The following is a 25,578-nucleotide window of genomic DNA, read 5'->3' on the forward strand; positions in this document are numbered from 1 at the left end:
TATCTGAGCACAATAAACTGAGCTTCACAGTCCTTCTGCTTGAGTAAGATCAGCCTCTTACCTATTACTGCAGATAAGCAAATGGAGAGAAGCTGTGATATACCCAAAGCCTGAGGAGTTGTGTGGGTAAAACCAGGGTTGAATACCGTTATCCCAAGCCTGTGTTTTAGCAGAACGGCCACACTTTGTCTGAACTGTTGGTTGTTTGGAGTTTTAGGTAGCTCAGTACCAAGGTAGAGGATCGTTAGCCTTGACTTTCAGTGTCAGCATGCTTCAGCTTGCCCTGGCTTGAAGCTATTTAGAGACATTCCTGGTACACTCTGTGTAATTTCAGCCTGATGGAAATGGCTGTAATGCAGTCCCACCTCTGCTGATCTTCAGGATTCCCCTGTCTGCAGCTTCTTGTGGTTGCTTTGAAAGCGAGTTATGTTTCCCATTAAAGGATAACAGCGACAATTGAGGCAATTAAGTGGAGTGGCATGGAGCTAGCAGTACACGGGGAGTTTTCCGACTGAAAACAGGCAGCAGAGCTCAAAGCTTCTCCCTGCAAGGTTGCCTGTTTACTGTCTTCATTTGTCTGGAAAAGGATCCAGTAATTCTTCTTCCAATTTCCTTTACTCATTCTAAATATCTGTTTACTTGCATAAATAGGAAATACTCCTGCTCCAGATAAGCATGACAACCCTGCAGTGACTGTGGACTGAGATCAATTCAATTTGGTCATGATTTCATTAGGTCTATGAACTTGAATCAGTGCTCAGTACCAGACTGTATGCAGGGGGGAAGAAAACAGATAAGATGGGCAAGGGGAGAACCAGGCATCTATACAGAGAAATAATCCTTGTTGTAACTATTTCTACAGAGTCTTAAGAAAAAGAAAATATTAGCTTAATTATTAAGTCACGTCTATTGGATTTTTAACCTAAATTTTAGTTGGTGGTGGATTGGGAAAAGGTGAAAGCTGGACCATTTGCCCAACAAAGAATTTGGGATGTACAGACCTGCGTGAGGTTTTCCATGTATGACTGTGAGATGTGGCTGCTCTTGCACCCTGTGCTTTTAAGGATTAAATTTATCTCTTCTACCCCCACCCCATTCTGTGCAGCAATGGGAACCTGTAAAACTGAAAGCCAAACCTTGGGACTGGGTGAAAAGTGCTACTTAAGGATATCCTCCTGTCCAGCGTAAGCATCTCACTTCTACTGCTCGTCCAGTAGATGAGCCTGTAGTCCCCTGGAAAGATACCTGAGATATTCAAACCAAAGGCCCTATGCACACTTGTTTCCTTCTGCATGTCCATATAGCCACGTACTGAAGAAAACCACTGTTTCTCACCTGCTGGTCTGGCTGTCTGAAAACTTCCAGGTTCTTCTTTTGTGAAACATTTCTTTTGAAGGGAGGGCCAGGTCTCCGCAGTGTGTAGGCGCAGTTAGTGCTGGGTGCCTTCAGCCAAAGTCTGACAGGAACAATACCCCCTTTGCCACACTTCATACAAACAGGCAGGGGAAAAGGATTGAAGCAGAAAGGACCGTAAAATGAGATCCAGGAATTCAGCAAGGCTGCAGCGAAAGGAGCAGATTGCTAACTCAGAGCATCTGTCTTTGCCCCATGAGTAAGTTACGAACTGAAAAGCAAGAGAAAGTGGAAGATCCTTTCACAAATAATAAACACTTGTTTGTCTCAGATTAAATGCAACACCTATACATGTGGGCTCCAGCTGGCCATAAGCAGATGCACCTTGCATGGCTGTTACCTTTCTTGCCAATGAGAAGATTACTGTACATCCATCTGCGTAAAGGTTAATAACCTGCTTTTAAAAAGAGGAAGAAAAAAGGTAAATCTGTTAGTTTACAAGAAGAAAAAATTGTTTTTCATTAAAACTGCCCGAACTTTGCCCTGCCTCAAAGTTGTATTTTCCAGCGGAGAAGGAATGCGTTAGCCTAGGTGCCGTAGCCCCATCTCCCAGAAAGAAATTTTTCAGTCCATTTTAAACAACTCCTGTAATGCCAGTAAGAAAGTGTAGCTTCAAGAAAAGAATGTACATTTCTAATCTGCCACTGTCTAGAGTTCATAGAGAGACTTTTTAGCTCTTTGGCAATGTTCAGGCCAGGAGCAATTTCTGATGTAAACCCATACAACCAGGATGTTACTGAAACTGGTTTTAGGCTCTCAACAGCCTGAGCTTTGCCAACATCTGGAGAATCTGGCTTTGAGTGCTTGGGGAGGGAAGGAATTTTTCTCCTACAAGTGAGAGGAATGGATAAGCTTGCAACAGCACCTGCATTATCCGTTTCTTTGCGAGATGGAAAACAGCCATGCTCCATCTGAACCGAGCTGATGCTCCCAGCTAACTGATGAAAAGGCCAGAGAGGCTCTGCGGGTCTCAGTGGGTTGTTGACAGCTGCTGGGCACCTCCTCGGCTCTGCCTGAACACAAAGGGCACTTTCTGGTTCACCCAGCATCTGGGTGCAGGAGCTTGGGCTCTTCCTGGCACCGATGATTCTGTGGAGTCTGAGGGAAAGGCAGTCTCAGCTGAGTTTATGGAGTGAAAACAGCAGAAAGAGCCTGACCAGAACCCATTTTTCCCCATGTTGGGATGGGGCAAGAGACGTGCTGTGGGAACTCGTGGGGCCGAGACAAGCCCTCCCCTTGGTGTGGGGAGAAGCGGAGCCCAGAGGGCTCGGTCTGCCCTACAGCACGGTCAGCAGCGTCTGGCTGCCAGCAGGCGCCTCTGGGGAGCTTGGCAGAGCTGCGGCAGAGGAGAGGGTGGCTGAGGCTTGGGGGCCTCTGCCAGAGCCGAGCTGGGAGAGGAGGGAGTGTGGGTGGACCAGCGGGAACACAGAAAGGAGCGCTTTTGGTGGGGGAAGGTCCCCCCACTGCCAGCCCCGGGTATCTTCTCTTTGGACTTCAGGAGACTTCGTGCTGCGATGCCTCAAGTGCGGCTGTGCTGTGGTGCTGTGGCACGGGGAGCTGGGTGGCTGAGGCTCCCCAGCTCCATGGCATCTTGTTGCCAAGTCACTTGTCCCTGCGTCAGCCGTGATGGATTACCTGCTGCCTTGTTACAGACTGCTTGGGAAGGGCTGGGAGACCTGCAGGAGCCCTGCAAGGCTTAAGCTCTGCCAGAAGCAGCAGCTCCTGAGCAGCAAGCAAGGGAGACCATCCTTCTCTCTTCCCTGCGGCCACGGTGCCCTCTGTGCTGGCCAGCAGCGATGCCAAACAGCGCTCTCAGAGATGGAGAGACCCTCCTTAGCCAGGAGCTGGCTGGCAGGATGCTCCCACGCCTGGCTGCTGGCTGTTAACCATCTCTGTACGGGGAGAGGCAGCGGCCCATGAGCTGCCACCTGTTGTTAATCTACCCCCAGCTAATCCATTCTGCACTGTGTCAGCAGTTCAAAAGGGCACTGTTAGTATTTTTTGCCAACTTCAATTAACGTGAGATTTTGGAGGCCCCTCTGATCACATTTCATCTGTCATGAGTCAGGAACAAACCAGCCAGATTGCAGTTGAGAGGAGAGAAGAGAAGGAGTTTATTGCAAACCAAAACAACAACAGTGTTTATGCCCCCTTGCCCGGGGCGGCTGGGAAGCAGGGTACCTCCCAGCAATGCCACTCCTTTCAAAAACTGGAAAAATGAAAACTGGCACCCAGAAATGCCAGACCCTACCACCTTCCCCCCCCCCCCAAAAAAAAAGAAAACAAAAAAGCAATAACTTAAAAAAAAAAAAGGTAAAAAGAAGCAAGCTGCAAGACTGTTTGTTCTTTTTTAATATTCCACTGTAATGAACTGGTAATACATGGCTGCATAGGCAATAACATTGCATGGCACAAACCTCACATGGCAACATTTTTAATGATTTTTTTTATTCTTTTTTTTTCCTGAACTTTTTTAAAACTTTTTTTTTAATATGTTCTACCCCAGGCTGTTAAGCTAAAGAAAAAAAAAGTTTGCGTTTATAAAAGGTTACAATATTTTACAACAAAAAAACAATAATATTGATTGAGGTTTGTTTTCTTTCTTTCTCCCAGTCTCTCTTTCAAACACTGCACACCTAAACCGATATATTATTATACATTGAAAACTGTCCTTCAAAATCAGTAGTACAAAAGTCCTAGCTCTACCTACCTACCTAGCTATGTGGGGGAGTGGGGAACCGTGTTACCAGCAAAGAGTTAAGGGGGTGCAAGGCCACTCCGTTGCCGTTGCCTCCTCCCAGCTCCCTTTGGGAAGCTGCAAAGGACTGAATGACTTTCCATCCGATTCCACCCCCCTTCCCATTTGGGTTCAATTTCTCCTTCGGTCTGTTTGCTTTTTGCTGTGTCAGTCAGAGCAGCAAAATAAACACGGGGCTCTGCCTCTGCTTGATTATTTTTCAAACCTTTTCCAGGAAACTACCTTTTTGCCTTTGTTTGAAGAGTGTTTTACAACTTGCTGCCTGGTCTGGGTGTACTCTGGGAATCAGGGAAACGCACCTCCCTGCCCCAAAATGCTTCCACCGCCAGAGAAACCCAGGCGTCAGCTCCCGCTTGGGCAGCACACCAGGTACACCCAGCCCGGGTTGGCGCTGCATCCCCACGGCTGATGGGGCAGGTAAAGCCACGTGCGCTGCAGCTCTGCGACCCCAGGTGTGACACGCTGTCCCTGTGTGTGGCCTTCCCCTCACAGCCTGCCCACGCTCATGGCTGAAGCCAGGCATGCTCCGGCAGGGATGTGTGCCCCGGCAGGGATGCGTGCTCTGACAGGGATGCACGCTCTCTCACGCGCTGCCGTGCACTCCAGACTAGGAGAGGAAAGCTGGTTCTCCTTCACTTTGCTGTCTTGGTCCTCTTCCCCATGGGCTCTACCCAGGTATGTGCTGGGGCAGTGAGACCTGAACTGAGTAGCGTGTTCAGGAGGAGGCAGCCGGAGCCTGCTAGGAGTGTGGGCAGGCAGCAGTGCTGGTGGTAGGCGATGTGCTGGGGGCTGACCTGGCCCCCATCTCACTCCTCTCCATGAGCTTGTTCAGGCACAGCAGCCTGTGGAGTTTGGACCCTGCAGGGCCCAGCAAGCCCCAAGCCTGCTTCACCGCTGGTTTGTAGTTGCTAGCAAAGCACTAACTATGCTCATAGGCAAGAAGTGCCTCCGAGTACTCGGCAGCGAGTGGTACCCCACCGCTTTTAAGCAGGTGCTGGGAACCTGCGCTGCTCTCGCTGTTTACATCCTCCCATTCTCAGAGCTCTGTGACGTCTCTGGTGTGTCTAACCATGGGCAATGTAAGGCAGCCCCCTTGTAGGGTACCTGCTGCACAGCCAGGGCCAGGACTGCTCGGGAGAAACGTTTTGCTACCTCCGTGAGGCTGGAGAGGGCAGCTCAGAGAGCCCAGCTAGCCGGTGCTGCAGGCGCTGCACCCACAGAGGATGCCACCATGAGCATGGCGGGTGTCAGGGTGGCTGGGGCTTGTGAGACATTTTGATGGTGGCTGGGGACGAAACTTGCAGCTTCAAAGGCAAGTCCAAGCCAGGGAATCGCAACTCAATGTGTGGACAGAAGTAAAATACTAAATAAGAAATAAATAGAGAAGAAAGTCATAAATAGAGTTGAAAGATATTAAAATAATAACAATAATAATAATAATTAAAAAAGGCGTCATCATGGCAACTTGAGATTGCAAGAACAGCACTGACCCTGTGACCCTTAAGAAATGCAGTAGCCGCAGGTTGACTAGATAAGGATACATATATATATATAAAAGTATATATATATATTTATACAGTTTTTCTTGTTAATTTAACAGCTAGTTTAAAAAAACTTTTAAATTAATTAAAAAATGTGTGTAAATACAGATGCACGTAGCTTAAAACTCCTGAATAGCTGCATTTGGAAGCTTTTGAGGAGAGCGCCTTCCGGCGTGGCCCACAGGTGTGGGCACAAGGGGCCATGCCGGTACAGCGGCAGCACCCGGAGAGGCAAGGCGAAGGCTGGCAATCCACGGGGCTGCCTGCGGCACAGGGTGGGAAGGAAGCCCTGTAGCAAGGGGCTCCGGGGAACAACATCCCCGCTCGCCTCGTGATGCTTTCAGGCAGGCTCAGGACCGGGCACGTGTGATAGCATTTAAAATAGATTGAGCGAGTCTAACATGTGCTTTGCACATGGATTTTAAGGTGAGAGAAAGTGGGGGCCAAGCCTGTGTAAATGCAAGTCTGCTGCCAGGAGACTCTCCTCTCTCTCTAACAAGACAAGGGATACAGCGCTTAATCCTCTGGGCTGTTAAACAGCTCGGGTGAAATCCTGGCTCCACGGAAGTCCATGAGGAAAAGCTACCCTTTAACTTCAGTAGGGAATGCAGCTAACCTCTTGAATGGCTACAGCCCTCTGTCGGAGCCGCCTTCGGTACCTGCAGGCCATGTGGGACCCGTTCCCATGTGCCCGCCCGCCCGCCCCACCACCTGCTCCTCAGCTCTGCCTGTTGCTAATTTGCCGTGTCAGTAATGTTACTGGGGTGTTCGGGCAGCGGCCCTTCACAGGATTGCCTGCTGACCGTGGGAACCATCCCCCTCACCGATGTACCTTAGAAAATGCTCTCGACACTGAGCTCAGCTGCCTGCACAAAATCTGCTGGAGACATCGTCTCCTGCCACCGGTCCCTGGGTGGCCCGGGACCCTCGGTGGCTTCTGGGGTGCCTGGTAGGGGTGACGTACACCTCCAACCAGTCAGCGCGATCCTGTCTGGCTCAGCCATCAGCATCACTTTTAGCAGCTAAGCAATCAGGCCCGTTTGCTCAGCTGAATGTTTAGGCTGGGACATACGTCCTGGCAGCTTGTGATGGGAGAAGCCCTGCTCATACGCACGGTGTGGTTAAATGCGAACTGGTTCCCTCTGAGTACCAAGGGAGGCACCTCTTAGCATTTCTGAGGAGAGAAAAGAGACAGTACTACTGGTCTTTTCTTATTCCAATAAATATATATGACATTTGATCTAGCAATGGCGTATCATTTATGTAGCGTAGGGCAGTCTAGGCACTATAGAAATACTTGTATACCTTGTTAACCTGAAACCTGACATTTGGTTGTAGCTTATTTGGAGCCTTTTCCAAGACCACTAAATATTCCTGGACCTTGAACTACAAGATCCCCTAACACTGAGCGTGATGAAGGAGGGTAGGGTGACACACAAATTTTTATGGGAGTAAAATCCTGTAGTTCTCTTCTGAATCTCGGGGACGGCTGCCTCAGCTCAAGCTGAGCTTGCATAGCCACATTGCTAATTCAGTGAGGCAAAAGGACGTTCCAAAATTATTCCTGGCACTATGAGATCATTGAAAAGTTTGTAAAAGATTTAGCCTTGCAAAGGAGATCTTACTTAACAGTTAGTGCTGTGCAGGTAAGAGCACTGGGAGGGAAAAGTGGGGAGACACATTGTCTCAGGCACACCAGGCAAATTCTGGTGTCTCCTGCATCCTCTGTGAGATGAAGAGGATCCGAGGTGGCTGGAGATGGGGCAGCATTGCTTCGACCAACCTTGTGTCCCTTCCCAGCCTGGTCCCTGTGCTGCTCCCCCCCCGACCCCCCGAGATGCTCACAGAGGCTGTGCGCAGTGGGGCCCTAGGATGGAGGGCTGCATGGAGGGGCTGTCATTGCACTTCTCTGGCCCCAGGACAAGGTGTATGAGGAATACGATGGCCTCACGCAACCATGGCCATGTGCTAGTGCTTGAGCTGTTTCTCAGAGCAGTCTCTTTGTGGACCTGTGGATTTACACAGCAACTGTACTCCCTTCCCATACCTGCTGTCTCTAAATTGAGGAGAGTAATTCCCAACCCAGTGAAAGCCAGAGGAAACGTTTTGTTGCCTCACCATGCACATGAGCCTCAACACTGACCATGACTGTGGCAAAGCAAACACCAGGCGCTCCCTGGGGCAGTGAGCTGTGCTGGGAAGCTATTGTCTGCTGGGGTGCACCTCCAGCCAGGTGACCAGAGAGCAGGCAAAGATGCCCAGCGTGGTGTGACCATGCTATGCTGGGAAGAGAGGCATCCCCTTCACAGGCGTCTACAGCTCCATGCTTCACCTCAGACTGCAAGATGGAGAGGAAACAGGGTAGAAGGAGACGGGATAATATTGCTTGCTTTCTAGCCTCAGGTATCTTCCAAACCCTGTTCCCCTTTCAGCTGTGGGAAGCCGTGGCTCCTGCTAAGAGGACGGGAGCAGCCTCAGAGGTGTCTCTTTGCTGGTGCCAGAGTCCCCATCCAGTCCCCTGCCCAGGGCAGAACAGATCTGAGCAACACTGTCGACAAATTAGGAGGGGAGGTTGTGTCTGTGTGTCTATGGGGGGTGACGGGATGGGGGGAGCCGCTGAAATGCCAGCGGGCTCTTGCTCTTTGGAAAAGCAGAACTGGTGTCAGAAAAAGGAGTGGGGAGAAAAAATGCCCAGGTTACTGGGGAGGTGGCAGTGAGAGGGGATGCATCCCAACCCAGATCTCGCTGGAAGAAGTGCTGCTCCACAGCCTCCCTCTCCCCGCCTGATCCCAGGAAGCTGGGAGCTGCCGTGTTCATGCTGGAAACACTCCACTTACGTTAACATATGTACTTTATATGCCTAGGGTAGCTAAAAGTGCTGCATTCAGATCCCCGAGGAGGCAACTGCTGTCTGGAGTCCAAGCGGATGGATTTATTCGGCTGTCCCCGTGTGCTCTCTCCGTGTCTCGTGGGCGCTGCGCTGCAACCCTGTCATGTCGCCCAGGAGATAGCGGCGCTGTGCTCCTTCGCTTTCATCCTCAGGGCAGCGATGCTGGAGGTCTTGCGGTCCGGCTCGCTGTTCAGCTCATAGCCGTTGAGGCCAGGGCTCATCCCGGCTGTGCCGAAGAGGCCGCCCATGTGAGTCTGTCCCACGTGGCTGCCGGGGCCAGAGACGCCGAGGAACTCGGAGACGCCGCCAGCCGCGTGGGGATGAGCATGGGGGGACATGCAGGAGGGCACCGTCTCACAGGGGACGACGCAGGCGGGCACGGGGGAGGCAGCTCCGTTGTTGCCGATCCAGGAGGGGTTCTGGATCTGGGGGTGGGAAAAGAAGCATCAGGGCAGCCTTGTGCATGAGGGGCAGCTGGTGCTGTGAGATGCGGTACACTGGCCCCCGCCGGCAGCATCCACAGCCCTCCTGGAGCCAGTGGGTCCCCTCCAAAGTCCATATGCTAGCCCGGACAGGGGCAGAGAGTCCGGGAGACTAGCTCACAAGGAAGCAGAACTGTGCCCTCCTCTGACATAGCATCTCCCTGTTAATCTGTTCCCCCTCCCAGCCATTTATCTTTTATTTTTTTTGCACCATGAGCACTTTCTGGAGCAGGGTTGCTCTCAGTACAGAAAACCTGGTGCTACCCACGGTGTTTCTGTGGGCCTACCCACTACAGAAGGAACAGGCAGAAGGAGCTGCTGCAAGACTGCTGATCTGCCTTCCTGCCCCAGCTGGGGGTAGCTTTGCACAGGCAAAGGCTTTTTTGTACCACGCAGACATATCCATCGGAGCTGAGCTGCCTGCAGCCCCCAGTACAGGCAGTTTCCCTGCCCCTCTCTGCAGCAGGGCTTGCTCCCCATTGCAGAAGCGTCACCCTCCTTGCTGCAGAGCAGAGCCTTTCGGGGCTGCCTCGCACGGCCGTCTGGGCTCCTGCAGCGTCACTCATAAAATGCTATTGCAGAAGAGGCGGGGGGGGGGGGTGCTCAGTATTTGCCAGCAGGAGTAGGTGTGCTGTGTCGGGGTGGTGGGGACGGACATGGGCATGCAGGATGAAAGCAGGGACAAGGCAAGCAGCTGGCTGGAGCAGGAGGGCAAAGGGCCCTTCATCCCACCGCCCTGCTGCACTGCTCGCCCTTGGGCCCTCTCTGATCTCTTACCTCCCGCAAATTGCTTTTCATTTTTTTGATCTCTCAGGCTGGGAGAGGAGGGCAGTGTGGAGGGAGGGAGCAGTGTAAGTTACAAAGACAAGAGAATGGAGTGCTGAAAAGGCTGCTGAGAGTGTCCTCTGCTTGAAAAGCTGCTTTGGCATCTCTCAGCTGTTTTATAAGGGCTTCTTGTTCAGTTCAGGGGAGACACCAAGCAGGAGAGAGGTCAAACGCTCTTGGCTTGGCTGCGAGGGGCTTTGGTGCGGTGCTGGCTGGGAAGGTAGCTGACAGCCGGGGTGTCAGAGGGGGAGGACTCCCAGCAGATCTGTGAGGACAAGTTGGGTCCAGAGCATCACGCCTGCAGAACTGCGCCCTCAAGCAAATTCTGGGTGGTAGGAAGAGGAAGCATCCCCAGACGTCACCAAGGTGCTGCGGGTACCACAGCCCATCCCTGGGAGACAGCTGTGGGAATTTGCCAGGGAAAATTGCTGTTGTCCAACTGCCTGAAGAAGGGGCATGGAAACCTAGGCATGGCAACAGGAAGCCTTCCTGGGAACTGCTGTTTTTTTACACATGGAATAGCCTTTGCAACCTCTTCCAAACCAGTAGGAAGTTAGTGGGTGGCAGCGCACGTGATGGGAGGAGGACAGTGTACTAGGACATGCTGAGCAGAGTGACCTGTGTCCAAAGGGTGGCTGCACTATGTCACGCAGGGCTGGGCTTGGTGTCTGCTTTAGAGATGGTTGCTCAGGGCCAGGGCATGAGGGAGCTGGGCAGGACGCCCAGCTAAATAGCTCCTGACCCTTCAGTGCTTGGCAATACAGCCTTGGTGTTCTTGCAGCCTTGCCTGAGGGCAGGTGGATGAACCCGAGAAGCAAAGCATCACTTGGGGGCACTGGGAGCAGAGGCGGTGTGTCCAGAAGGCATTGGGAGAGATGGACCAGGGTGGGGTGATGTGCTCACCTGGGCGTAGTTCTCAGCACGGGTGAGCAGGGGCAGCTCATAGGCAGTGGAGAAGTGGGTCCGGACCTGCTGCATCTGCCCGAACCGCTCCCGCTTGCGCCATTTTGCTCGCCGGTTCTGAAACCACACCTGGGGAGAGGGCGACAGGGGGCTGTGAACAGGGCGGCCGGCAGTGGCTGGGAGCCTGGCAGACCTGGGGACCCCACCAGCAGACAGGGCTTCACCAGGCAAGTCGATGTGCGTTGGCAGGGACAGGGCACTGCTCTGCACACAAGCGCCACAGGGGAGCAGCCATCCTTCCCTGCGTACCCAGGAGGATCTGGGGCCAGCCTGCACTCCCAAACTAAGAGCACCCCAGACAAACGATGCCCAGCTTTTGATGTCCTGCCTGTCTAGAGACATTCACAGCTCTTGCCTCCCACAGCCTGGTTTGCCCTGGGATAATCCATCTTCCTCGTGCCCCTAAATCAGTGTTACCCGGGGCTGCCCACAGCTCTCATGTCATCAGCCAGCCTCAGACAAGAAGTGTGAATACATCCATGTGTGCTGCTGCCAGGCTGAAACCAGCAGCGCTGAGGCTTTCCCCAAGCCTAATCCTGGCTATGATAGTGCCACTGGCTGAGAGCTTGCTTTTCTCACTGAACTCTCAGTCTTATTTTTCTAAACTGTTAAAAAAAATAAAAAGCATAACACACCTTTCCTCCCTAGCCGCAGGAAAGGACACGTGCCCTCTACAGAGTTACACGTCTTTTGCTTTACACCAAATTTTCTTTGCAGGGTTTGCAGCTCTCTGCTTCACAGTGCTGCTCAGATCCCTTCAAGGCAGAGGAAAGACCAAAACTCTGTTTCTGCTCTTATTTTTACTGGCTTGACATCAGTGTGGATTATTGCACTGTTGTCAGCACCATTGCTCCTGATTTGCATCAGCATAAGAGAGATCAGAGCCTGGCCCAGTGTCTTCAAAGCCTCTTGAAGCTTGTGAGTCAGGGAAACACATCAATCAAGAGCCGCTTTGAAGGCACTGAGAGATGCAGGCGATCACCAGGGGCTGGGTTGTGCAGGTCACGCCAGTGCATGAAAGGAGCAGTCCTAGCGCCGCTCGGTTCTGCTTCGAGTTTTACACGGTGACTCGTGGGGCGGGGGGGGGCATCAGTAATGAACAGCTTGGCCCTGCCTGTGCCTGGCCGTGGGGCAGCTCCGCTGCTTGGCAGGGACCTAGGGAAACCAGACACCGGGTGGGAAGCTCACGTCTTTGGAGTATAGTGGGGCAAGCTGGGCACTCGGCACAGGGTAGGGGCGGCAGGACAGCTTTCGGGGGGGCAGGAGAGCGGTGGCATTTGCAGCCTGCATCAGCTCAAGGTTCTGTGGTTTCTGGTCTGAGCCGACCTTCTTGCTTGTGATGGAAGAGTCATTTAAGGCTATCCTGCCTCAGTTTCCCCCCCCACCATGTAGGCAACCTCGTGCTGGCCTCTCGCAGATCCCCACTGCAGCCAGCCCCACGATACGAGTGGGCAGCTGAGGATCTTGCCACGTGCGGTGGTCTGCTCGGTGCAGGGAGTGGACAGTGCAGCACCCGGGCATGTTGTCCCCATGTGGGCTGTGGATGGTGTAGGGTTTAGTGCCCTGCTTCACGGCCATGGCAATGTCACTGGCATGGGCCATCCACAACCCAGCCAGACTAGCCATACCCAAAGCAGCAACCTGGTATTAACCCCCCACCCCAAGTCAAAAACCCTATGAGGATTTTCAGCAGGTGCAAAAAGAACCAGCAGAAAGGTCCTAACTTTATCCCAGCTGAGCACACGCTGCACATGAAGAGCGTCCTACTGGAGCAGGTTTGATGCCCCAGGCATCTGTCTGCTTTTCTTCTACATCTTCTTGGCACAGACGCTCCAGCCCAGCTGCAGGCCAGTCCCAGGGCTGGCCCAGATCATGCCGCTTTGATCTGCAGATTCAAAGTTAGCGGTGGTGACCCGGTTCCTCCTCGGGCGGAGGAGGCCCCGCTGTGCACAGAGGGGTGGAGAGCAGGTAGGGAGCAGAGCACTGGCTGTGCACAAGGCTGGGGCGAACATATGCCAGGCATATGCGGCCATTCCTCTGCCTGGCGAAGGCACCGGCTGGCCTGCCCGCCAGCGTGGCTGCACACCTGCGCTGCCGTGCAGGGGAGCCCACCTGAGCATCCCACCTGGGGCACCTGCCCGGGAGTGGGGCAGCTGAGCGCAGGCTTCCACGGTGGTGCCTGGCTCCACAGTGCAACCTCCAAAGCCATCAGCGCAGGGCTTGCGCGCTTGGATTCCCCAGGACAGTGCAGCAGCTGCCCTGCCGAAGCCACTGGGAGGTTTCCCTGGGCCGGCTGAGGTGGAACAGTGTCTCCAGCACAGGCTTTTCCTCTCCTGCTTCTCTTTTACACCTTGGATTTAACTGGCACTGGCAGAGCAAAAGGGTTTAAACTGGCAGTTCCCAAATTGCAATCCCCACGCAGCTGGTGGGCTGGGAAGCTGTTAGGCTGCAGAGTGTCTTCAGTCCATGTGCTGGTGCCAGGGGCACTGGAGATGCTCTGAGGGCTAGCAGTGAGCCACTGCTCTGAAACACTTGCGACAAGGTTTGGATCTCTTTTTAAAGTTCGCCTTTCTCCTCTGGTCCAAGACCTTTTAGGCCATTTGGTATCTTGCAGTCAGGTTTCTCCAGTGCTCCAGGGGAAACAGGGCAGACAGGGCAATGTATAATGCGAAGATGTCAGCAAAAAACCAACTAATCCTAATTTCTTGGCTTCCTCAACCTTAGAAGACACCTGCTTTTAAAAAGCAAATCTAAAACCCAACAAAAGTCCATTTTCCTTTCACTGCTTGTCACCTTTCGTCAAGAGAAGCAGCTTTGGGACATGGTGTGACAGCTGAGGTTGCAGCAGTCAGTGCAGCGTGTCCTCTGGAGTCAGGATGGGGTACTTCGTGCAGGGATAAGCAGTTGCTGCGGGCTGCATCTCAGTGTTAACAATTAGAGTGGGAGTGTAGGGTAATGTCATGTATCTGACTCCTGCAGACAATGCTTTGATAAGCCCTGATGTACCCAATCAGCCCTATAAAAATCTACAGAACAGAAAATGTTTCATGTCTCCATAAACATTCAGCCATATGCTGGTACCTAAATCCATATGCATACACAGCTGACATGCTGCAGGGGGGTGGAGAGGCCAGGAACAGCCTAAGACAAAGAAAGCAGGAGGCTTCTGCTCGCTGCCTTGCTGCGGCCACCCTGGCACCCACCCGGTGCTGCCGGTCCGGCCCTGCCACCAAGCCCCACGCGCCCCGCACAGAGTGCGGGTAGATGGGCTGAACTGGGACCTCACCCAGGCCCCTCTGGCCATGGCTGGGGACTATATGGCTGCATTCATCCTTCCTCCAAGTTAAAGAAGAAGGTGAATTCCCCTCTCTCCGGCCTGCCCCAGTGCAGCGATGGGGGGGTGAGGCTAGCCACTGCACACGTGACAGCGGGCTGGTGGCAGTTGCAGGGCCGGATCCATCCTGGTGCCCCATGCCCTGTGCTCAAGCCACCCTCGCTACATGGCTGCCCGGCTACAGGCAAGAGTTGCCCACCGCGTTCAAGCCTCATGTGCTCCCGCTCTCCCCCAGCAGCCTCACAGCATCTGTTCTGCCCATCCCTGTCCGCCAGCCCCGCTGCTCTCCTCCCTCTGCTCAGCCTCCTGTCTGTCTGTCTGTCTGTCTGTCTGTCTCCAGGACCCCATCCTTCTGCTAAAGGCCAGGCCGTCTCCCCTCTTCCCAGAGATGGCCACCAGCCCTTTGCTTTCCAGCCTGCAAGAACAGAGCCAGAATTCATCCTTGAGTGCTGAAACTGGACACCATTTTATCAGTGGCCTGGAATGGGAAATTGGAGCCTGGGATGAGAGAATTGAATAACTTGAGCTTGTTTTCATTTCATGTTTAATTTCCTGCAGGCTTAGCTCAGTCTTTCCGCTCCTTCCACCAGCCTCCCAGGGTTTTATGGGGGAAAAGGGATCAAGATATATTACTTCTTGCTTTGCTTTTTTTCTTTTTTTTTCTGAGGCGGTGATTTTGCTACAGCAGAGTTTGACATTTCCCTCTCACTTTCAAGCCCCTGCTGCATCACAGGGTCACCGCCGAAAATATTTCATTAATGGTCCCAGCAATCATAATGCTGGCTCTGAGGGGGGGGCTGGCTGAGGGGTTATATTCCCTGGCCATGAAGCCTCCTTCCAGCCCCATCTCTTTCTCCTCTGCCACAGGGCAGACCAGGAGGCAGAGATACTTGCAGCCCAAGAGAGATGAACAGCCAGGGCCAGGCTGGCATGGGCTTGGAGGCGTGTATGTGTGTGTGCATGCAAGGGGAAGGAGCCACATGTGAATGTACATGTGTGCCTGCCATGTTTCTTTAGTGTCACCACCTCGGACATCTGCTGCAGCACTGGATGGGCTGGAAGAAGCTCAGGCAATTGCTGGTACCAAGCAGGAGCTCTTTCTGGGGCTTCGCAGCCCCCGACATGGAAGAGGAGGAGAAAGGAATGGGATATGCACGCTGCGTAGGACCTGCATGAAAACAGTGCCTGCTGCACACCCTTGCAGATTTGTTTGAGCCCTAGCAGCCTCTCCTTGGCTGGGTGGCTCTGCCTCTGCGCAGGACTTACGCATGGCTCCCACTTCAGAAAAGAGGGACCTGCAGTAGCTTAATAGTACTTGGCAACAAGGGGCAAGATCGTGGAGGGCATCAGGGAAAATGTTGCATAGCACTGCAGGGGGAATTAGCTTTGGCATTGTCGGACACCAGCACTGACAGCTGGAGACCAAGGCAGGCAGTGAAACGGAGCAGGAGAGAGATCAGGCTGCAGGATGCTACCACTCCACAGACAGCATGGCCCTCCCTGTGCCCACTACTGGCACGAGCTCTTCTTCAGGCACCAAGATCTCTGTCAGCTATTTCACTAATGAAGCGTGAGCTTGGGAAAGGGATGGGAAAAAACAGAGCTGCCACTTGCCTGTCCGGGCTCCGCATCTGCTCCTGCCTGCAGCGCAGCGGCTGGTTGCACTCTTCAGGGAGCTGAGCCTGGCCAAAGGGGATGACCTCCAGCCAAAAGCTGGCTCAGCCGTGGGAGGGAGCATCACACCTCAAACCTGCTGGGCACCTCACCTTCCTCCCGCTCTGCTTTGCCTAGTTCAGTCTTGCAGGCAGCTGAAGGTGGCCTCCATGAAATTATCACAGGATACTCACCCACCCCTTAGAGGACTGTACCTTCCTTAGGAGGGGGACAATTGAGCTCCCCTCAAAGTCCATGGAGCTGCAGTTTGTGTGTGCCCAGACATCCCACGGCAGCCAGAGTCCCTGCCAGCTTGATGGAGGGCATCTGAGTACATAGCTGCTCTTTGGCTTGCAGAAGGAAAGAAGTAAGCGACTCGTGGCTTATTCGTGATTTCCGCTTTCTGCCTTGGCCCTGATTGGGTCCTTGGTCCTTGCAGTAGGGATTCGCTTCGCCATCGGTCTCCTGGGCTGCTGCCCCATGTCCGTGCCTGCTCTTCAGCTGTAAGCTGATGCCCTCGGTGCTGCAGTGCTGGCATGGGGAGGCCCCCGCAAAGCAAAGCTGCCCAGAGCAGTGGGAGGCCAAAGCCAAGACTAAACACGCTATAACACAACCCTGAGCTGGAGACAGGTGCTAGGGTGATTCACTAAGGCCTTAGTCCTGAAAGCCTCCCTCATGGGAAGCTCAGCCCCGCACCATCAGAAGAGCCCTGCGCCACCCCAGGCTGTGTCCCCGTGCCTCCCGGGCACTGCCACCACTGTGCCGAGGCTAAGCAGCTCGCCAGCTGGCAGCCCCAGCACCCTGGGAACCCATATGAAATACCTGGCACCTGGGGTGCCCCTGAGCCCAGCCAGCACCCACAGCGCTTGATACGAGCCTGCTGGTTCTCGCTCTCCAGTGACAGGGAGCCAGCATTTCTACTGATGGTGTGGCAGCCCTTCGTCATGGGGCAGTGGCTGGGTGCCAGCGGCTGGGTGCCAGCCTGCAGCCCAAGGGATGGGGTCCTTCCCAGTGGGGCTGGGGGAAGGAGTGAAATGCAAGTGCTAACCCCTTTCACCCTGGGGTAAGTGCTCAAGCGGCCAAGCCACTTTGACAAGTCTTTCAGCTGCTCCATTACACGAGCCCTGTCATCGCCATCTGAAGTGAGAGGTGCAAGCTGGCAGTCGTGAGAGGAGAGAGGCTGTTCTTGGCTGCCCATGGTGGCAGGCTGCTGGGGCGCTTATCTCAGGGCAGGGTGAAACCCACAGGCTGCCCCCTCCCTCTGCCAGATTTCCTCCTGGCTGCATGGGGAAGTGCTTCTGCCCCCAGCCACAGTGTTATCCAAGGGTAAAGTGGGGAAAAAAAACCCTGAGATTGTGGGTCATATGTAATAAACTTGTGGATTGCATCTGCCTCACCTGCCCTGGCTCTGCTAGCCAGCCCTGCGCACTAGCTGGGACATGCTAGCTGCACACCCTGGCTCAGAGGCGAGCAGGAGGAGCTCGCCACCCTCCAGCACCTCATTCTCATTCCTGAGGAAAAGGAATTTCATGGACTGTGCAGTCAGTAACCCGATGCTGTGCCTGGCCTCCCAGGAGACCCCAATCAGCACTTGTGATGTGTCCCTGGGAAATCAAGGGCTGGGAAATCCAGTGGCAGAAGTAAAGAGCTGACGTTTGTAGTGCTGCCTTCCTCTGCCCATCCCGCAGTGCTCTGCACGTATGTGCAGGACCAACGGGAATCACGCTGCTTTCTACTGAAATGCAGCCATATCCAGCCTGAAGAGAAACAGCTGTGGGGAAGAAGAGCACACCAGCCCTGCAAACCAATTTAGGCAAGCAGACAAGAAAAATCCTGCAGCTAGTTGAAACTGTTAGTGAATGTACAGAGAAAAGTGGACTTATGCAAGGATGCTGGCCTGACTGCTTTGACTATTAACAACAACAATTTGTAAAGGTTAGAGCAGAGGGCAAGCTGGGCTGCCTGGGACCTGGGAGTCTTCCTGGTATGAGAGGATAATCAGATGCCTCCACACGCCAGCTATTCTCAATGCTAATGCAGGTTCTGGGGGTGGTGAGCTGATAAATGCCTGCAGACGGAAGTCACAGGATTAGCTAGACTGGAGAATGAGAGCCTAAGCTTCAGTAGGACCTTTGATGGCCATCAAGGCATGAGCTGCAGATGTCCACTCCAAGTGATGGTGCTCTCTTTAGCAAATGCTTCTGAGCTCTTCCAGACCTTTGGTTTAACCTTGACTCAGAGGAAAGACCAGCATTCAGAGAATCATTCACTCCCTTTAATGTGGATTTTGTCTCTGCTGAACCCCCAGGGTAGTTCAGGGGAGCTGGTTCATGGGAGCTGGCACCTGTGTGGTGGAGGCAGTGAGACTGCAGCATGGCTGTTTCACTCTCCTACTCCTCTCAAGATGGTGGGAGCACCTCTTTACTCCAGATCACCAGGCTCTGTGCAGTCTCAGTGCCTGCTTAACCAAGCAAGCAGCAAGAGCTGCCTCTCCTGTATCACCTCATGCTCTCTGGTACTGAACGTCCTGGTCAGCTCTGCATCCCCATCTTGCCAGAAAGAGGCCATACTGTGGGAGAGCATCCTCCCACTCAGACTAATGAGCCTGTGTCCCCTGCTAAGTCTTCTGAAGAAAGTAGTTTTTGTAATAGATTTGTTTAGGATGATGGTGAGGCTTACCTGCCTGCTGCCCTGCTAGCTGAAGGACAAGACACCTCTCTGTGAACAGTGCAGCTCAGGACACCAGCCCAACTAGCATCAGGCATGGATGTGCCTCCCCGTCCTGTCCCTGTGCCTCAGCACACTGGAGCAGCGTGCCAGCCTGCAGCACGGGCTCTGGCTAGGGCTCGGCTGCCTGCAGGCTGTGGTGGGGCTGCAGGTGACCTCAGGCATGGCATGGGACAACACATTTGCAGGGCTTATGTTTTCATTCCCCAGAGATCAGGGGCTGGTTTGCAGCTCGCCCACCCCTCGGGCATCCCCCGTTACCTGTACACGAGCCTCAGTGAGGTCTGTCCTCATGGCTAGCTGCTCCCTGGCATAGACATCTGGGTAGTGGGTCTTCTGAAAGACCTTCTCCAGCTCCTCCAGCTGGTAACTAGTGAAGGTGGTGCGGTTCCTCCGCTTTTTGCCCTTGTTGCTCTCCGAGTCAGCCTTGTCCATGGGGCTGGGGAGGTCCGTGCTAGCCCTGTCCTGGGGCACTTTCACCCCAGCCTCCTTCACGCTGAGGTAGCTGCTGTCCATTCCCGAAGGGTCAGAGCTCTGCTGCAAGTCAGCCTCTCCCAAACTGCTCTCCTTACCTATTTGGGTGGGAGGACAGGGAGGGGAGAGGAGAGCAGGTTTGAGCAGGGTAGGGAAGGGAGGGGGAGACAGAGAGAGAGAGAGAGAAGAAAACAGATGTAAATCTTTCAACCAATTAATTGGTTCAACCAATTAAAGCTAGCCATGGCAGCTGGACAGCAGCCCCCAAATGCAGGCAGAGAGGCTGACACCACTCTGGGCAGAGGCAGAGGAGGGAGGCGAGGCAAGGCAGACGGCTGCCCTGGGTGCAGGAAAGCTGCTGGCCTCAGTGGGTGCTGGAGCTCAGCTCGGGGGCAGCACAGGCACCTGGCTGGGCTCTCTTCAAGGGAAGAGGGGGCTGTTATGGAAGGGGGCTGATCGCAGCCTGTGGGTGACAACACAGCTGGGGAAGGGGAGGTTGACGTGAGCTCTGCCAGCTCCTCCTGGTCCCCCTCTGGGAGATGGGTGGAAGGCTAAGCCTGGCATACTCATGTGCATGTACTCCAGCGAGACCCTCCTTCACCCTCCCACCACCCACAGTGGAACTGAACCCCACTGAGCACTACATTCCTTAGTCCTGGCCACAGGAGAGGTCTGTGAAGACAAAGAGGCCCAAACCTGGGCCTCAGAGGACAGTTCCTAGTCCCCAGCCCATCTGTGCACCCCTACCAACACATGCTAGAAAGCCAGGGGCACATAGCAGCTATGTGTGCGCTCAGGGGGATCTGTTTTCTGCTCATACATCCCCAGGTAATGATGGTGTGCCAGCAGAGTGTTCCCAACTGATGCCTCACAGTCACCCCCACAGCCCTCTGCGAGGACTTGCGCTGCTTTCGGCAAAGAGGCCATGAATGGCACGCAGCGCCGCAGAAAAGGCTGGTGTGGGACACCTATGGAAATGATCCAGCCTGTGTGCGGGGCAGAGAGAAACGAGAGGAGTCTGACTGCAGCCTTGGAGGCTGTTCCTGCCTGACTGCCCTGAGCAATTAATAATTAACGGGCCATGACATACGAGAGCAGTATGGCAAAGCAGGAGTTGGATATTTCAACCACTGCAGTGAGCTGGTTCCTCTCTAAGCTATGAGTGAAACCAGGTGTGCATGCCTTCAGGTGCAGGCAGAGGGTGCTGTGATGGGGTGTCCTCTCCTTCCCACCTACTGCCTCCAGCAAGGGTGGTGTCCCTTTCATTAGGAAGACCATTGCCATACCAGCAGGATCCTGGTGAGGACCCAGTGGCATGTAGTGCCTCTGATGACAAGTGGCTGTGGCTCTCCTTTGCCTGCTGCCACTGCTTCGTGCAGCAGGCCGTCCCCAGAACAGAAAAAGAAGGATTTGTGTGAGCAGCTGGCCCACCCGGCATGTGCTGCGCAGCCTGGTGTCCTGCCTGCCCACACTTCTGGCTGGGATCTTTCAATACAAAACATGGTAGCCCTACTGCAGGGTTTAACCTTGAGCTGCTACACTCGGCTCCTAAAAGTCTGGGAAGGAAAGGGTGCAATGGTACTTCCTATCCGTGCTCTCCTTACCAAGCCAAGATCATGCCAACTGGCTAATCTTTTGTTTTTTAAATTTCACATTAGCCTGTTTTTAAATGGTCTCAGTCCTGGATTGATCTTTCTGGGAAACAGCTCCACCATCTAGTGACATCCCCACCGGAAGATTTCCCTCAGCAGTGTCATATCCAGGGTCATTAATTCCAGCTTAGGCATCTTAGCTCATGTCTTTGGAAGTCGCCATTTTTCCCAGCACTCATCCCTTGTTACAACATCCTACCACCTAATTCACTGTATATTTACAGTTTAGCCCTTCTGTGAACAGCTCTGTCATGGCTTCACAGCCAAAAGCCCATGTGCAAGCTTGTGAGAAGATGCACGTATCCTCGCCCTTTTCTCACTTTCGTAGCAGAAAGACTGCATTGAGGTGATTGGCATGAAAACAGGAAGATGAAATGTATCTGTTACTCTCAGGTATGAGGGCAAGGAAGGCCCAGGTTTAAGCTTTGAAGGATTAGCTATCAAAGGGATTTGAGAAAAACAATTGCCCAGTTAGTATAGAGGAGTCGAGGGCAGGACTGGGACGACGGCACCAGAGATGCAGGAGCTATCTGCCACTACTACCCTACTGTGTTTTCAGATCTATTGCTTTTTCTAACACTGTTCCCTCAGGCTTTTGAGGAGCTCCCTGTAAAGCTCAGCAAAGCCTGATGTTTTCTACCTCAACTCTCTTCACTTTGTTCCTTAGGAACATTTTGTCAAGATTTATACTCCCTGGGCACCAGGACAGCTGTCCAGGCCGGTGACTGCCACCGTGCCTCCTCTTTGCACCTGTGCTCTCCAACGGGCCAAGTTGCTCTGCCGTTCCTGGGGTATGCAGGTGGACAGGCCCATCCAAAATGGCCAGAGACAGTGCCCTGCCCGACAATCTGGGTAAATTGTACGCTACAGCCATTATATTTATTATTTTCAAAACTAGTGATAATAAAACAGTTCCAGAAAGTCTGCAGCAATGGACCACTGCCTATGAAAGTCAGCAGAGGTGGAGTAATACATAAATAAAAGTATTCCAGGAAACTTTTTCTTCCTTTTTTTTTTATTATTTATGATGTCAGGAAGCTCAGTACCTTTTCCCCTATGCCTTTGTGCTGGCTGCCCTCCTAACTCCCAGGTCCCCTGTGACTCCAGCAGCAGCAAACACAAGACCTGAAGTCTTCTCTTGGGAACTCCTCTGTTGTTTCTTATCTGCTCAAGCAGCTCAGCTACGTGGGGAAGGGTCTGCACAAGCACACACACACACACAGAAAAGCTCTGGGTCTAATCTAATTTCGTTGACTGCATAGCTCAAACTGCAGCTGGGAGCTGGGCCCAGGACTTTCAGCAGCCACAAGACATCAGCCCCGAGGAGCAAGTGACCGTCCCCGCTGCACACATGGTGGGTGTCCCCATGCCTGCCTGCCACCAGCCCAGAGCCCTCCTTGCTGGCTCAGCCATGCTGCTTTCATGCTCCCACGCTGCAGCTCCCACAGGCTCCTTCACCTCCAGCTCCTGTGGGCACTGGCAGGGATGAGTTGTCTCTGTGAGAGGGGCAGCGACAGTGGGATAGAGGGCAGGAGGCAGGGAGCACGGATGGTGGCGTAGGGAGGGGATGGCGTGCATCCACCCTTGGCTAAGCATCCCAAGAAGTAACTCTCATTCCCTAGGAACAGGCTCCCTGACCTCAAAACAGTCATGCTAACTGCTGAAGTGAAACAAATTGCATACATCTGCATATGGATATGCCCAGACTTCCTGTAACTGGAGATGGCCTCAAAGTTTCAGTGCAAAGTTTGGGGTGTCTGTTTCTAATCAAACCTAGAGAGACCTTGAGTTACATGTTGTGAAGATCTCCGTGACAAGGAGGTAATGTGAGCATCATTGCACCCTTACAAGCCTGACAGGACTGCTTGGTGCCTCCTGCACTGCTTACAACTCCGTCCTTGCCCTCGGCAGTAGGAGGAGAATATTTTCTGTCTTCCCACACTTACACCCTGCTCTCCCAGTGCCTTGGCTGCCTGCTAGACCATCAGAACTTCCAAGACCTTCCCTGAGTCACCCTGTGTCAGTTGCCAATGGGCAGGGACAGCCCAGGACAGCTGGGAACATGGGCCCCGAGCATCACGCTGCTCCTCTTTGTGCAGGAGAGCTACCTGCATCCCCAGTTCACCTGGAGGGGATATGCCTTTCCAATCTCATTGCATCTGCCCTTGGAGGAGGAAGGGGGTGCAGGAGACAGACCATGCTGCACACATGGCCATGCGGTGAGCCCTCGGGACAGCCAAGCATCGTGCTGCTCTGCTGACACCTTCCTGGGGGGAACGGTCATTTTCACCATGGTGTCTCAATCTTTGGATTCACAGCTTATATCTCTTTTGTTCCTGAAGTGTGCTGTTTTGGGAGGGCTATGAAGTAAAATCTTCTCTATGTACAATCATCTTATCCATGAAATTTAATTTAGAGCAAAGTCAGCTTGGTGCATGCAAGCATGGCAATGGAGAGTGGGACATTTCAAACACACAACTTTGGGCTCAACTTGAAATGATAGGTCTCCTTTGCACAGCACATGAATGACAAGCCACACTCCTTCATGATAGACTCCTTCACATAGATCCTGTGATTGCAGCCCCACAGCCTACAAGGCTGCAAGACAGCTACATGGCCAGCAAAACCCAGGGACACAGCCAGCACAGGGCTGTTTGCCCTGGGCACCAGGCAAAGCAGCCAGCAGGATCTTAGCATTGCTAATGCACTGCTCCGGCAGCATCTTGTCCAAGCTATTACGGTCTCAGTGAGGACCCCCACGCTATCCCAGCCCTGGGGGGCTCCGAGCAGAGCCTGGGACACCTGGACACCTACTGGCACGAGGTGTCTCACAGAGGCTGCCCACAGGTGGCTGACCCACATGCAAAGCATGTGGCACGGGTGGCGTGTGGCTGCACCAGGCAGCCTCTCTGCTCCCACACCAAACAACGTGTGTCAGAGCCGTGCCTTCCTGCCCAGGGGTTTTCTCCCCTGCCATCCCCAGATCCCTATGGATTCCTAACACTGGCCATTTCATGGTGCCTCTCCCTCCCTGCACAGTCGTGGTCTGACTCTTACTTTTCATAGCAATGATGCTTTTTTTTTTAAAAAAAACCCAAAACCTCTAGTGCAGATGTTTAAGAAAGCCTTTTAAATCCAGTCCTGGCTCTTAACGTGATTCTCTCAACTCTTGCTTAAATACCAGTGCTAAAATTTTGCCTAGATATGGTTTGGGCAGTGTATTCTACATTTCTTACCAAGGAAGATTTTCACCACCAACCCAGCCAGCACACCTCCAGGACTTGGCCGGCCGTAGTAACCTTATCCAGTTGTCGTGATCCTGCCTTAACACATGCTGAAGCCATTATACTTGTTCCCAAATTGTCTGTTGCAGCCTTCTGCCTCCTGTCTGTCATTGCAGTCCAGAAGTCAGCACAGGGCTATCATTTTAAAAATATCCATATTTTGGGTTATATAGGATAAAATGGAGCATCTGGATTTTAGAGGTACAAAGGCCCAAATCTTTAGGTTTATTTCCATTCAGGGAGTGAGTGCTCTTCCAACCTGCAGATCTAGAGAAGAGTTTAAAGATGGAGAGAAGACCTAGAATTTAGAATCACCGGTTTTATTAGCAATGATCATACCTTCACTCTTGAGCCCAACTGAGGTGTAAAACTGGGCAACATTCACCTCTTAAATGCAAGTGGTAGAAGTCTACATAAGACATAAGCCACTGACATTGTTGTGGAAGCCAGTTAGCCTTGCTGCTAAGCAGAAACCATTTGGAGCATCTCCAGTTCAACTCTGGATGAGGATGAACACATCTCCTTGTATCCAGCCTACCAGCAGTTCCCTTGAGTTTGCATAAAGCAGAACTGGTTCCTGTACGAATATCTACTTGTAGAAGGAAGGAAGGGAGAGAGAGGTGTTTCTACTGTGCTTCTCCTGACTGCACCTAGGGCCCCTCTCTTCAAGAAGAGACATTTTTCTGAGGAGAGGATACAGTGGGAGCAACACTAAGGCCTGGAGCAGAAATATCTCAAAAACTCCTTCTGCTCCTGAAAGGCAGTCTGGGGACATGGCCAAAGGTGCCACACAGCACCCATGGCTCCATAGGCCTTCTGCCGCCCCGCAGCCAGTGTATAACTTAAGTCACCAGCTCTGTCTCTGCTTTGCGTGCCTCGGAGATGCTTCCCCAGGAGTCAAAACCACCTCAGCCCTGGCTGCACTTAGACCCTCTTGTGCCTGGCTGGTTATGTTCTCCTGGAGTAAACCACTGTGTGGGTTTGGGGACAGACAGCTTGATAAACATTAACTCTAGCACTGTTGAGAAGTTTACCTCACAGCAAGCCTGGGGAACGTGTGCGTGTGTCCACATGTGTGTTATTTGTTTGTGGAAGTTGCTGCTCCTCTTGGGTTTTTTCTGAACTAGCTTTTTTTCCCCATACAAACATCTGCTTTTGAGGGCACGTATTGCTTTATTCGTTGATTAGCTGAATTCACACACCCTGTGGCTACTTGGGGAGAGCTCAGCACCATCTGTATAAAGGCAACATGCACTGCTTACTGCTCTTTCATGTTATTTAAAGGACACTAACAAAACTGGTTTTTATATAAACACATCAATTCTAAAAACTCCTCATATAAGCTGTGGCTAAAGCAAAAAGGCACAGTTTATGCCCCAAGTCCTTCTGGATGTGGCACATTCATTTGAACAGCAGGAAAGAGCTGACTAACAAATTTTGAAGACACAAAATTGTTTCTAGCAACCTTCTGTAATTGTGGCTCTCTTTCTGGTTCCCAGAATGTGATATAGGAAAAGAGCCATTGCCTCCATGGGGAGAAAAATGAAACTGCTTAGTTGCATATCACAGCTTCCTCACTACT

The 25,578-nt window shown here is 52.9% G+C and overlaps 1 protein-coding gene across 3 annotated transcripts in view; it reads right to left on the bottom strand.

Annotated features, from left to right (window-relative positions):
• Nucleotides 1-6,450: 6,450 nt before the first annotated feature.
• Nucleotides 6,451-25,578, bottom strand: part of ALX4 (ALX homeobox 4) — a 41,591-nt gene continuing 22,463 nt past the window's right edge. For all 3 annotated transcript variants that reach the window (XM_054827393.1, XM_054827395.1, XM_054827394.1), the window contains 3 exons: nucleotides 18,848-19,158; nucleotides 10,813-10,941; nucleotides 6,451-9,027 (listed from right to left, as the gene is read on the bottom strand). In XM_054827393.1, coding sequence (XP_054683368.1) covers nucleotides 8,704-9,027; nucleotides 10,813-10,941; nucleotides 18,848-19,158 — 764 coding nt within the window. In that variant the 3' untranslated portion in view covers nucleotides 6,451-8,703. The remainder of the gene's footprint in view (nucleotides 9,028-10,812; nucleotides 10,942-18,847; nucleotides 19,159-25,578) is intronic.

The sequence above is a fragment of the Grus americana genome, chromosome 5 (genome assembly GCF_028858705.1).
Source record: "Grus americana isolate bGruAme1 chromosome 5, bGruAme1.mat, whole genome shotgun sequence".
Taxonomy (NCBI): domain Eukaryota; kingdom Metazoa; phylum Chordata; class Aves; order Gruiformes; family Gruidae; genus Grus; species Grus americana.